Source organism: Anser cygnoides, chromosome 3 (genome assembly GCF_040182565.1).
Source record: "Anser cygnoides isolate HZ-2024a breed goose chromosome 3, Taihu_goose_T2T_genome, whole genome shotgun sequence".
In the NCBI taxonomy this organism is placed as follows: Eukaryota; Metazoa; Chordata; class Aves; order Anseriformes; family Anatidae; genus Anser; species Anser cygnoides.
In genome coordinates this window covers 78547784-78561592 of record NC_089875.1, presented here as the reverse complement: position 1 = coordinate 78561592, position 13809 = coordinate 78547784, and the positions used below count along the sequence as shown (strand labels likewise).

At 44.5% G+C, this 13809-nt stretch overlaps 1 protein-coding gene across 1 annotated transcript; it reads right to left on the bottom strand.

Annotated features, from left to right (window-relative positions):
• Positions 1-4001: 4001 nt before the first annotated feature.
• On the bottom strand, positions 4002-11172 carry COQ3 (coenzyme Q3, methyltransferase). Its single transcript, XM_048066679.2, has 7 exons — positions 10939-11172; positions 10153-10276; positions 9643-9795; positions 9388-9487; positions 8029-8271; positions 6687-6846; positions 4002-5033 (listed from the first exon to the last, which is right to left on the bottom strand). The coding sequence occupies exons 1-7, from the start codon at positions 11072-11074 to the stop codon at positions 4837-4839; spliced, it is 1113 nt and encodes a 370-aa protein (XP_047922636.1). The 5' UTR covers positions 11075-11172; the 3' UTR covers positions 4002-4836.
• Positions 11173-13809: the final 2637 nt, after the last annotated feature.

Below are 13809 nucleotides of genomic sequence, written 5' to 3'. Positions count from 1 at the left end.
ATTTCCACTCACAGCCACTACGCTTTTCTGTTCCAACTAGTTTCTACCTCTTCTTTTCCATTCCCTAGGGAACAGACACAGGGTGCTTGTGAAAACACATGTAAAGAAATTTTAAAGTGCTGTTAAAATGGTCAGGAAAAGTCACTTGGCCACAAGGGAACAATGGGCAATTAGACAGCATAATAAAGCATCGTGCAAACTTCAGGTTCTGTTTTTATTTAAAAAGGAAATTAAAGGCAAATCTCTTTAAGGATCTCATATGACTCAGATTAGGCTGGAGGGCAATTAATGTTGCAATTATTATCTGAAAGCGCACTTCCACAAGGGAAACCGAGCTTGCTAAAAGCTTACTGCCACTCGAGGGGCCGTTGTGCCGCAGCCCTGGCCACGTGCTCCCATTACCCCAGCTGGTGCTCGACAGCGGGAACATTCAGCTCAATAAACAGCAGAACCACCACTGCCCCCCCCCAAAAAGACGAAAAACAACAAAAAAAGTCAGTGCACAGACAACTCGGACAAGCATCAGACTCAGCAATGAGGTGCTACTGTGTGGACTGAGGAGGGAGAGCAGCTGACACCAGCCAGAACAGAGCTTGCTCTGTCGCACCTTTTAACCAGCTCAGCTCCTTGCTCTGATTTGCTGTGTTGTAGAAATAAATAGCTGGGAACAGGAGAGTCAAGGGTTAACAACCAGAAATAAAACAGAAGCTGAAAAAGAGAAAGCCCCAAATTTGACGTTTTTCCCAATCTCAAGGCAAGAATCGCTCTTGCCTTACCCCTAGTCCCAGGTGTCTACCTGGTGCTATATGCCTTTTATTAGTATTATTTTTTATGCCCTACTACTGCTATTCTTGTAAGCTTCAGAGCTATGGCTCCTTACTCATGAACAACTTGCAAAATGAAAGCCAAAGATTTGCAAATTTATTTGATTTAATTCCTGTCCACTTCAATAGCACCTACTAAATTTCCACAGCAACCAGGCTAAGAGAAGCATTAAATGTTTCCAATCACAAATTTTAAGGAAAAAAGTTTAACCAGCATGAATAGGTAGTACATGTTCAGTGCGTAGTATTGAACTTGATTATTTTGTGTCAGGATGCACAATTACGAATAAAGCAAGGATTTTATTTTTTTAGTCAAGGATCTTTTTTTGAAAAGAAAAAAGAAAAAGCAATGAATAAGATATCCTTGCAGTATTTTATATCATACTAGAGTTATCTCTAGTGCAATCATTTACTTCCTAGCTTAGAAATAGGTTGCTTTAACCAAAGGGATAAAATACAGCCAGAATATCATTAGGATTTTCTACCAGGAGAGAAAAATTGAGGACTGAGGATTATGCTGGGTTTACGTGGCAAGGATTTGGTAGTGGAGGGCTACAGAGGTGGCCTCTGTGAGCAGAGCCCAGCAGCTGCCCCATGTCAGATCAGAGCCAGCTCCAGACGGCTCCCAAGGGACCTGCTGCTGGCCAGAGCCGAGCCAGGGAGTGACACTGGTTGGGCCTCTGGGAGAGCAGATTGAAGGAAGGGGAAAGAACTGCAGCACAACAGCAGCTGGGAGACAGGAGTGAGCACCAGCCCTGCAGCCCCCAAGGTCAGTGCAGCAGGAGGGCAGGAGGTGCTCCAGGCAGGCAGCAGCAGTTCCCCTGCGGCCTGTGGAGAGGCCCCTGGTGGAGCAGGCTGTCCCCCTGCAGCCCATGGGTCCCACACGGAGCAGATCTCCACGCTGCAGCCCGTGGAGGAGCCCCCGGTGGAGCAGGTGGAGGTGGCCTGGAGGAGGCTGCGGCCCATGGAGAGCCCCCGCAGGAGCAGGCCCCGGGCCGGAGCTGCAGCCCGTGGAGAGGAGCCCACGCAGGAGCAGGGGGTCTGGGGGGAGCTGCCGCCCGTGGGGGACCCGTGCTGGAGCAGTTTGCTCCTGGGGGATGGACCCCGTGGTACGGAGCCGTGTGGGAGCAGTTCTTGAAGAGCTGCTGCCTGTGGGCAGCCCCCGCAGGCTCAGTTCGGGAAGGACGGCATCCCGTGGGAGGGACCCCACGGGGAGCAGGGGCAGAGAGGGACCGTGAGGGAGCAGCAGAGATGAGTGTTAAGGACTGACCACAGCCCCTGTGCTGCTCAGGGGAGGAGGTGGAAGAGGGTGGATGGAGGGTGGGAAGGTGTTTTTAGTTTGCTTCTGTTTTCTTACTGTTCTAGCCTGCTAGTGATAGGCAATAAATTACATCAATCTCCCTTATGCCGAGTCTGTTTTGTCTGTGATGGTAATTGTTGAGGGATGTTCCTGTCCTTATCCCAACCCACAAGACTTTTTTCATCATGTTTTCTCCCCCTGATCTTTTGAGGTGGGGTGAGAGAGGGGCATGTCGAACCTGAGGTGCCCCTCAGGGTGAAACCACCACAAGGACGGGACACATGGGGACATTTGGAGAGATGCCATGGTTACAGAGACCCGTTCAAGCAGCCCACACTACCCACTAAGCTCTCCTATGTTGGCAGGGCTCCTACACACATGTAGCAGCAGCAGCGTCCGTGCTAAGGTTTTCATCAACAGGAGGATCCATGGACAATCAGGCCCATGTGCCTGTTGCTTAAATGCCAGCCACTGTTAATTAGGTACATGAGCTCTTCTGTGAGCCTGGGCAGAGAACCCAAGCAGTATCAAGGGCTTTTTGTGCTAGACACAATAGAAATACCAGTCAAAACAAACAAAACCAGTTCCTTCCCCAGGCAGTTCACAGCTTAACGATAAATACAAGTAAGCAACAAGCAAGGATGAGAAAGACAGGATAACAGCTGCTTACATAAATATTTGGATTTAAGACTTTTAAAGCACGCTAGAATCAGCTGCTCTATCCCAGTTTTAACTACTTTAATCATATTTTACCTGATTGGTTTCAAAGCAAGCAGGCAAGTGGGGTATTATTTCTCTTGGGGAATGTTTCCAGTGGGCTCCTGCAGAAAACTGTCCAGGTCTCAGTGCTTTTCGGGTATTATTTCAATTCACTGTTGATGAGATTTGAAAGTCAAATAGTTGTCATATAGACTGAAGTTGGTTACTTGGCACGGGGAACTCAAACCACACAGTTTAAAATGCCTAAACACACAGTTAGGAACAAAGCCCGCTAGTTATCTGCTGTGGCTTCACGTTTTTCCCAGTGTCACTTGTCTCCCAAACACTATGCCCTACTTCGCACACGTGACCAAGGGAGCAAAGACTCCTATGCAAAAGAATAAGGTCAGGCAGAAGCAGAATGAGTTACTCCTGCAGACAGCTCACATACTGCATCCATCTCCACTGTCACGCTACAAAAAGGCAGAGCAAAAACTGGAATGGATTCAGGTGCTTACTACAAAATTTTATACAAATTCAGAAACTTACACTGTGGCAGTATTAGCTGTAGAGATAATGTTCTCTTGAATAAATAGACTGAGATTAAGGGATGACTTGACTCAAAACTACACCAACTGCATTTACAAAAAAAAAAAAAGCTGACAGCAGAGGTCCTTAACCTAAAAAAAAAAAAAATGAAGGTGTTAGGACATCACTGGCTAGAATCTGAGGTTAAACCATTTCAACTGACGAACTTTTGGAACAATTTCCTTATCGACATAGTGCCTTCTCCATCACTGAACTTAGGAATTTTTCTTACCAAAAGCCAAACTATCGCTCAGGTATTACAAAACAAAATTTACTGTCATAGAAAAGTTCATGCTAGAGAATCCTTCTCAGTATTTGTATCTATGAATGCTATTACTTACATTATCAATTAACTACATTATGTACATCATCAGATCCATCATGAAACATTGATTTCAAGGTATCATGCAGCAAAACAGCAATAATGCAGATGTGTTATTTAGCCCACCAAGCCTCTACCACAGTAGGAATGCCTGAGTAACAGAAAAAAAGCTTAGTTTTCATCCCTGCAAACTGAAAGTTAGAAAAGCACGGCCAGCCCACCTCTCTACCTGCATACAAGCTGAGAGAAAGAGAGAGAAGGAAAGAGATACAACCATAAACACACATATTTTATTTAGAAAGTCCTATTTCAGAGCAGATTAACACTTTCCCTTACCCTGGCACCAGGACTTAATATCTGACTAGGTATGGCATTGCAACTCTAGGATAGAGTGCTAATGTGTCATTTTTCAAGCATAAAGCTCTGGTTGCTCCTTTTATTCAGGTAGAAGAAGAAAGTTGAAACAACAGGCACAGACGAAGCACCTTTATGGTGGTAAGACTTCTGACAACGAGGCATTCTGGGCTAGGAGATTCTTCTTCCACTGCAGTCAGCTCACATCAACTGCAGAAATAGCATGACCCGACAGAAAAGGTTTGCTGCTCTCTTTATCTTTTCCCTCTCAGGGAGAAAGCATAATATGGAAACGAGTGGCATTTATGTTTTTTGAAGTGTTTTGTATATTTTAACTGACTCAGTTGTGTAACAGATATACATAAAGCATTTCAGTTCTCATACACTGTGTTTTCAAACTCACTCTACACTTAAGCTATCATTCTCTGGAGATCTGGGTTTTCCTCAGATCACACACAAACACCATCACACGTAATAGCTCGGAGGGAGGCTCTTGACAGATTAATTTGAAACTACTTTCTCATAAAAATACTTATTCTTCAAAAGCTTTGCTCATTTCAATCTTAAACGATTCCTGAGATAATGGGCGCTTGTTTTTTTCCTGAGACTGCCTGAAAATATTTGGCCAAAATAGCGTCAGCATTATTAATGCAAACAGCAAGCTCGTTGTTACAAAAGGCTTTATTATGTCCATCTGTGTAAAACCTTTTCTGTTCCTGGGGCAGTCCATCAGCACGCATCTCAGACGGTCACACGCTGGTGCCAGCTGTGGCTGAGCGCTGCTCGCTTTCCATCTCTGACAGAGACTCTGTTGGGCTTGACCGTCCCTCAGCACCAGATTTCACAGCGTGCATCGCATAGTTAATACTTGTGCTTTCCATCCAGCTCCATGACCCCGTGAGGGGGTTGTACAACATCCCGTTCACAGCCTGAACTGAGAAGCCATCTAGAAAAGTAAGAAGGCATACAGCAACTGGGGTTTTCAAATATTCTAGGTCACTACCACATAAAGCACTTTAGAAAGGCAAGTCTGAAATTCTTCCACTGAGCTGTGGACAGTGCTTCACAAGCTTGTTTTTAAAGTTGCGCCAGGGGAGGTTTAGGTTGGATATTAGGAAGAACTTCTTTACCGAAAGGGTTGTTAGGCATTGGAATGGGCTGCCCAGGGAAGTGGTTGAGTCACCATCCCTGGGGGTCTTTAAAAGACATTTAGATGTAGAGCTTAGCGATATGGTTTAGTGGAGGACTTGTTAGTGTTAGGTCAGAGGTTGGACTGGGTGATCTTGGAGGTCTCTTCCAACCTAGATGGTTCTGTGATTCTGAAATACCACCAGAAGCAGTGATAGCAGCATCACCACTGGCAGCACTGGTGATAGCTGGTCCTTGCTGTTGGTGGCAGCAGCAGGAGCCCTGTGCCAGGCCACATCCCACTGCCACGCTACATGGTGAGCTACTGCAAAGTGGCCTGCTAGGAACCCCAGCCTCACCACCACGTTTTGGTGAACAGTAATGTTTTCTGTAGGCAGACACATTCTTCAGATCGACACCATACATTTCAAAACCAAAATGTGTGCAAGTCTTTGGAAGGGTTTTGCAGATTCCCTTTAGAATGGGAAATACAGGAAAGGCAGAAGAACAAAATCAAGGACTCAACACAAGCAGAGGGATTTAGCACTCCCTGCTGAGCAGCTCTCAGTTCACTGCATGACTGTGCTGCGTCCCAGGGGGATGCACGAGACAAGGCAGCAAACAAACACCCTATCAAAACAAATCACTCCACTGCACCTGCTTCTCCTTCTGAAGAGAGAATGGAAAGAACCACCAGCATGTGAACAGGTATTAGTCATGATCCTTACTGAGAGAATAACTCAACTCATACTCCAGGTTCTTTACAGAGAACTAGAGCAAAGTGAAATATTGGGTGAGAGGTTTTTAAAACACCTGCAGAGAAGGAGGGCAATGAGCAAACTCTTCCCAGCTCAGTGCTTTGTCTATTTTAAAAGCAATCAAACCACAGAAATTCAATTATTTGTTCAAATCAGCACGGTACAGTTTGTCAACAACTGACTAATGAATTTGTGGTAGGTTTCATCTTCACATTCTTAAAGAAATCTTTTAGTAACATAGTAAAATCAAGAACATGGAGCAGCAACCAAAAATAAAAACACCTCCTCCCAACAGGGAGATGACAAACAAAGCAGTGGCAGCAGAGCAGCTCTGGAGTGCCAACACCGTCATTTTCTGAAGCCAGACCTGGAGGATATGAAGCACTTCAGGGCACACGTCCTGCCATCAGGACAGGATGGAAAACCTTGCTTGGCCTTTTCCCTTAGGCTATCAAACAGCGGGGCAGCTGTAATGGTGACTTTGAGTATTCTCTGCATTTGTAAGACTCCATTTCATTTATTCACTTTATGCAAAAGCCAGCAAGCAGCAGTGCCTTTAAACCAGAAGTGATACTTAACATAAGACTGCAACTCACGCAGGAAAAGCTGTGTGTTGCTGGTAGCGATCACCCCACCTATCTCATCCCCTTGCCATTTCTCCAGTGAGCACCTGAGTCTCTCTCTGCATTCCCATCACCTGGCCTGGTACTTACGCGATTCCAGCAGGCGCTGCAGCTCTTCAGGGGGAACAAACTTCTCCCACTCGTGCGTTCCTTCTGGTATGATGCCTACTATTTTCTCTGCGACCACAATTCCCAGGATATAGGACAACTGTGTTTTATTGATTGTAGTAATGAATAAAGAACCTTCAGGCTAATTAAAATATTAAAATGTTCAGTTAGGAGAATATTTAATTGAAGACAAATTGCAAGTTTACTTGCATTAAAACACAACACTTGTCTATCTCCAAGTCTATATGCTGCAAGAGTAAGAACTAATTTCATCCCACGACAGGTATTTACAAGCATACAAATACAATAAAAAAGAATATAAGAGTGTCAATTGGTAGTCCTCAAAAAGTTAACATAACCGAAGTCTTGGATGGTCTGTAAACCTTTTCCTTGCCAAAAAAAAAAATAAAAAATAAAAAAATAACAGTCACTTATAATATTGCCCATGAAATTAATAAAAGAAAGGTGTAAGGCCTCCACAATGTCTATTATAATTTTGGTTTATTTTTTAATTAAAACTGAAGTAAAACATGCAAAAACATGCAACACTGCTTAACTTATGAGAGACTGATGGACTGATGAGACTGAGACTGATTATAACAAATATAGTGTTTGTTATTATGATTACAGGGACAAAAAACAAAACCAGAAATGAATTCTAAGTACTTAAGAGACTTTTTGGTAGAAATAAAGGATAACTTCTATGTTGCCAAAAGGCTGAAAACTAGTTAAGGGTTTTGTTCAAATAATCTATACTCTTTCTGATGACCAGAAAGATGCATCGAGAGATTAGAGAAATGCTGCTTGTGTACTGGACCTACCATCGTTCTTTGCAAATTAAATTATATCAGAAGGAATAAAACAACACCTGACTATTCTTAAGCATAACTGTGACCCTTTATAAGCAATCCAGGAGCTTCTCCTGAATCAGAAATGTTATTACAGTTGTTTTAAATGCAGTCCGAGCCATAGTCACTGATCACCAGCAGCACTGCCATGTTTCCTCTTACCTAGATGAAATCAGATGCATGCGGATTTATTAAGGTCTTGATGCAAAGCAACATTTCAACACTAGGCAATGTCATTAACACTTTTTAAGGCAGAGCTGGGGAAACAAATTTCTTCCCACTTCAGGTTCCCAAAGTCGGGAAGATGTACTGGCATTATCAAGGAGAACGGGAGGCACCTACAGAGCATGATTCAGACCTCAGGCACTTCAGGGTGAATGAATGCAGATGTCGGTGCTTTCACATAGCTTCAAGTTAAAGCCTTGATAATAAAAGAGAATAAATATTCCCAATAATGAAAGCAAGAACTCTCTTACCTTTAACACCTGGGAGCAACACTTGATAAACATTTCAAGGTCAGCCACATGCTCCACTACTTCTGAAGCTACAATTACATCAAACGTTTCCATAGACTCTTCCACAATCTCCTCCAGTGAACTGGCCTTGTACTGTATTCTCTTGGCCAGAACTGGATCAAATGACTTGTGCTGCTCTGCTGTTCTAATGTTGTCCTCCAGAGGATCAATTCCGGTAACTGAAGCTCCCAGTCTACCTAGAGGCTAATAATACAGAGTAGAATTTATTCTCTGCACGAAAACAATTTACTTAAAGGTGTCAGCAACTCTGCAATGTACACAAACGACACAGAGAACATCTGTCTGGGAACAAGACAAACAACAATGAACGATGAATGCTGATCCAGCAGTTTTGTTTTAAACGTTTATTACAGGGGAGAAAACACATTTAGTGCTTGGGGGGGGGGAATAATTTTCTCAAACACAGAATTATATACTGAAATATATACATTCAAATTGTTTTTCAGAATGAACTGTTCTGAATTCATTTTGTTGCACCAAATCTTCACTATTACCCGCAGATACAGCAAAGACAAGGAGGAAAAATCAACATAGTATTCATAGGGGAGAAAACAATGCCAAATTTAATTACTGTCATTACTTTCTTTAACATCCACCTGTAATGATAAATCCTCATATCTTTTTAATGGTTACTTAATGCGTGATTATCTCTGGTACTTTCTCACTGCTGAGAACTAAACACTGATGTTTGCTAGGATAGCATCACACTTGGCTGTCACTCAAGTTTCTCCAGTGTCTTCTTACTCATAGGTTAACACCTCAGTCATCACCTCTTCTGAAACTGAAACAGGCTGCAGAACATGACCACATGTATGTTATTCCAACCTGAAATTCACTGGTCATTCAGCCTGAGAAGGCCACGCAGCAGATCAGTTTTGCCTGTCAAAAGCTGTCAAAAGACAGACTGTCAAAAGACCACAGCATTTTGCTCAGAATGTATTAGGTAAAAATAAAAAATAAAAAAGAGAGAGATTCAGATCCCTTTGCAACATTTCATTTCAGATGCTGATGAAGTTCCCAGAATAACTCAGCCAAATCTGTCATGCTAAATTTACGAACTACCTAAAGTCTACTGACAGGATACAGCCACTGCAAATAGTTACTTCTCAATCCTGAGCAGTCTGCAGAAACTCGGGAGTCTGTGCTGTTTGTCGAATACTTCAGAACATTTGGCAACTAAACTATCATGAAAGAGAAAGCCCCTCCTCTGAGGATTAGACATTAAACAGCATAATAGTTAAACAATTAAAAAACTTCATATGCTTTCTAACAAGAGAAACAGAGCGCCCTGCTTCTTACCTCACTTAGCAGTCCACCACCACAGCCAACATCCAAAATCTTTATTCCAGAAAGCGGGCTTCCCAGATGATAATTGCTACTCATGTTCAACAGAGTATCTCTGAAAGAAAAGGGATGTGATTAAGGCCAAACATACAAGGTGGTTTAATCGATGTAATATGGAGTTACCTTAAGTATTGGTAATTGTTATTCTCAGTGTTTTTTTGAGGTCGCACAGATAGAGTACCTATAAAACATCTATCTTCAAAAGCATACCTAATAAATGGCACTCTAATGTCATTCATAGAATGAAGGGCTGAATAGTCTCCTTCTTCATCCCACCACTTATGTGCGAGGAGCTGGAATTTTTTCATCTCCTTTGGATCCACTGATGAGTGTGAGGTGCTGAGAAGTCTCTTCGTGGCGAGCCTAAACAATGAAAGCTGAGTATCATGAAATTAATACCTGAATATGATGGGAAAACCAAACCTGGCATAATCAGACAATGAAAAAAAAATAAAATTCATGGTCCTTTAGAGACTCATTATACTTGATTAAAAGCAAACAGATCTTCTTCACTGTATGTATAATGTATCTTCCAAAACAGATGGCCGCATACCTGTAATTTTTAAATTAGTACCTTGTAAAACAAAAATAGGCTTTAACAAACTTTGTATTTGTGACGTGTAAAAATTACTTCAAGCGACACAGTCACAAAGTAAAACTAAATTATTATTGAAGAGGATAGTCCTTGTCATGTAAAATTGTTTTAGTCACACTACTTACATGCTCCTTTTTATTTCAGTCACAGAGACGGGCAGAGCGCTACTGGATTCCAGCGGTACTTTGCGACTATGCTTCTGCAGAGTAGCCCTTGGGCCTGTCCGAAAAGACAGCTCACCACGGCCACCTGCATAAACGGAAGAACGGCAGCTGGATGGGAAACGTCAGCCCTGAGAGCTCGCAGGCAAAGAAATCTGGTTTATCAGCGCTGCTCCAGAAGAACTCACACATGTGGCACTCATCGCTATGCAGTTCAAATACCTACTGATTGTGTTAGAAAAAGGAAGCCGGTGGTTCGCTAGAAATCGTGACGACCGCTTTACGGGTTTTATTGAGCTATTAACTGCGCAAACCCTCAGGCTCTGGCTCACTGTACTACGGGAGGCGTGCCCGGGCACTAAACAGGGCAGCACACGCTGCTCCACCACCACCCCAGCTCTCCAACGCCGCACGGTGACATTTTGCAGGCGAACTTTTCGGGCAGCTGAAACGTTCCACAACCGGCGAGGATTTCACATTTACTCTGCCCACGTCGCGCACAGAGCAGGGCCCCGGTTCTGCCTTTTGTAACAGGGCACACCGCGTTGCACCCCCCGCACTGTACGAACTGGCGAGGAAACCCGTGTAAACGCCCCAGGGCCCGCTCTCGGAGCCCTTCCCCAGGCCTGCCCTGCCAGCACACGCCTGCTTCGCCCTCACACACCCCGCACAGCCGCCCCCAGCCCCGGCCGCACACCCCGAGCGCCCCCCGGGGGTCCCGGGTCCCGCCGCGGCCCCTCCGCCGCTCACCGCCCGCGGCCGCCTCCCGCCGGCCCCTCAGGGCGCGGGCGATGGCTCGGAGCGGGCCGCTGCCGCCCCGTACGGCCCCGGGGCTGCCCCATATGGCCCCTCCGCTCCCCCACACGGCCCCGGTGCCGCCCCACATCGCCGCCGCCGCCCGAGCACCGCGCCGGGGCCCGCCCCGCTCCTCGCTCCCCGCGTCCGGCGGCAACGGAGGCGGCGCGGCGGCGTTCCGCGGCCCGCCCGGTCCCTCACCCGCTTCCCCTGTTAAAAGCCGCCTGCCCCTGCGTGGGGCCGCTCCTGGAGGTCATTGATAAATTATTTGAAACGTTGTTAATGAACGTTTCAAAGCCGTTGGGTTTTTATTTCAGCGTAAGGTGGAGGAAAATCACGTTGATGGGACACGTCTGGGGATGCGTGAGGGAAATGGCAGCGAGGAGAAGCTCCAGGGCTGGCGGGAGCTCCGTGTCTGTCATAAAGTCACGGAAAATGACAGACGAAGCAATTTCAGCTGCTTCTTCCCGTGTCCTCCCCCAGAATCGCCTTATGGAATTAAATCAAAGGGGCACGGCCGCAAGCACCCGCCCGAGGCTGTCTCCAGAGGCACGGCTGTGTTGGCTGCAGCGCGCAGTGGGGCCTCTCCCCTTGGCCTCGCGCCACGCGTGGCCGTGGCTGCACCTGGAAAATGGAGGCAGCGACTTGACTCAAACGTATGCCCCCTTTCCACTGTGCGCAGAGGTGATCTGAGCTCATCTTGGGATGAGAAGGAACTCCTCTAGCAGAGGGTGGCTGACACCGTGATCAGCTAGCCATCGGCTTCTGGAGAAGCCGAGGTCAGTGTGGTCGCAGCCCTGTGACAGCCGGCTGCTCCAGCAAGTGCAGGAGCTGCTACAGGGGCAATGAGAGGACAGTCCCTTCCTCGAGCACCACCAAAATCCTGATTTAGCTGCAGTTTGGGGTTGAAGGGTTTGAACCTGTAAACCCTCGTAAGCAACTCCAGCAGTTCCGTGCTGACAAGTCAAGGCAGCTCTTCCCTTTGGCTGGCGGCAGTAGGGAGCTAGTTTAACGCTCCTAGGTGGTAAAGAACCAAGCCAGATTTAACCAAGGACACTTTCCTGACACTTTATTGAGCTACGGGTTGGAGCAGTAAGCCCGCCAGGGCAGGCATCCCCAGGCGCTCCCAGCCACGACGCGATGCACTCAGCCCCGTGCCTGCTGCGGGTCTGTTCCACCAGCCCTCGTTCCTTGCTGCAATGCGCGCTGATGGAAATCTCCACCTTTACTGATCTGCTGTCGTACTTCATCTAGTAGTCAATTGTTTTGTCTTGTTTTGAAGAAGAAAAAAGCTAAATAAGGACTACTGAAAAGTCCCAAAGAAGTTTGTCGCTGCTGTGACTGAATACATGGCAAATGTGCTTCGTGTGCATCTGCACAGCTTCTCTACTCGCCTGCATTCACCAAGCACAGCTCTCAATGCAGCGGATTTTAGTGTCATTAGTAACACGTCAGAGCTGCTGAAGAGCTGGAGCTCAGAGTAAGAAATCCTTTATGCTAAAAAGCTTCCTTAAAGCACAAAACTAAGTCTCCCTCCAGCTTGTGCTTATGTATATTCCTTAAGCAAATGAATTGATAATTTTTCATTTATTTAGCAGAGCAAAGGCACGATCTGCAACAAGAGAGCCAATATGTTGCCATTGCTTTTTATATTTTCTATTTAAAGAAAAAAATAGTAACAAGTAATTAAAAACACGCACACTGGAATCTATTTTACTTAGCAGGATAAGCTGGTTTTAAACTAGAGGTAGCCATTCCATTATTAAATGCAAATTTTAAGATAATAGCATTTGAAAGCCACAGCCCAGGCTTCCTTCTCCCTTAAGATAGGCAGGCCCTCAAAGACACAAACCAAGAATTATGCTATAATTCAAAAAGTTTGTAGCTGCTCAACCTTTAGACTGTTTTACTTTGCTATTTTTGGCCAATCCACAGCAGCAGCCCGTTCATGTTCTTAGATTACAAAACAGGTACCTTTGGGTATATATTGACAATGTTTTTTCTTGTATTTTTCTTCAAAGCAATATTTGCATGGAAACCAGTTTTTTCACTCGATCTGATACCATCCCTTATTTATAAAATAAAAAAAAGTCAAGGGAACTCCCTTAGAGTTGCTGCATGACATTTGGAGTTGTATGTCTTGCTCTCTTACATTGCACGAGTATCAAAATAACTTTTAAATGTTTATTTTAAAATGTAGAAGAATAGAGTAAAAAACCAATTCAGACTTTTCCAAAATGACACATTCCCATTTTTGTAGCACATATTTACACATTTTAATTTAAAATCACTTCAAAGGTACGGAATTACGATTGGATGTTATTTTAATCTTTACACTTGGAAAAAAAACACTCATAAGGGAGTCACTAAAACATGAAAAAGCCTAACGTATGTGAAGCTGACATAGTACCAATGTATTTTTAATTACTGCTGTGCTGAGAAGCTGTTTAGTAAAATTTCTGAAACAGTTCAGTACAGAGATCGTATGCTCTTTTTATTGGCATACAGTCACTACCCATATAAGTGCATTTGTGTCAGAAAAAATAATGTTCATATTTACAGGAAGTGACAGAAGTCCAGTTGTTGGCAGAGTATATAAAGCTCTTCATACAATCTTTTTTTATTGGTAGACAGATAATATAAAAACTGAACTGAAAATCAAATTCAATGCACATTGGAAACTGTATTCCTCAATAGCCTTTCTTAAAATTAGTTTTATTTCCCTCCTCTCTCTCAAAAACAAAGTCCTTTTGAGATATTCGAGCTGCTATGCCACCTATACTATTCAAGAAATCCTCACTTTTACCGAAAGCCAATAGTGTACTG

Excerpts from the sequence above, each read along its gene's own strand:
- COQ3 (XM_048066679.2), bottom strand. The coding sequence starts at position 11,074 with ATGTGGGGCGGCACCGGGGCCGTGTGGGGGAGCGGAGGGGCCATATGG. Across the intron at positions 8,272-9,387 it reads GTGGTGGACTGCTAAGTGAG|CCTCTAGGTAGACTGGGAGC; the intron begins GTAAGAAGCAGG and ends CTGTATTATTAG. Across the intron at positions 5,034-6,686 it reads GCAGCGCCTGCTGGAATCGC|ATGGCTTCTCAGTTCAGGCT; the intron begins GTAAGTACCAGG and ends TTACTTTTCTAG.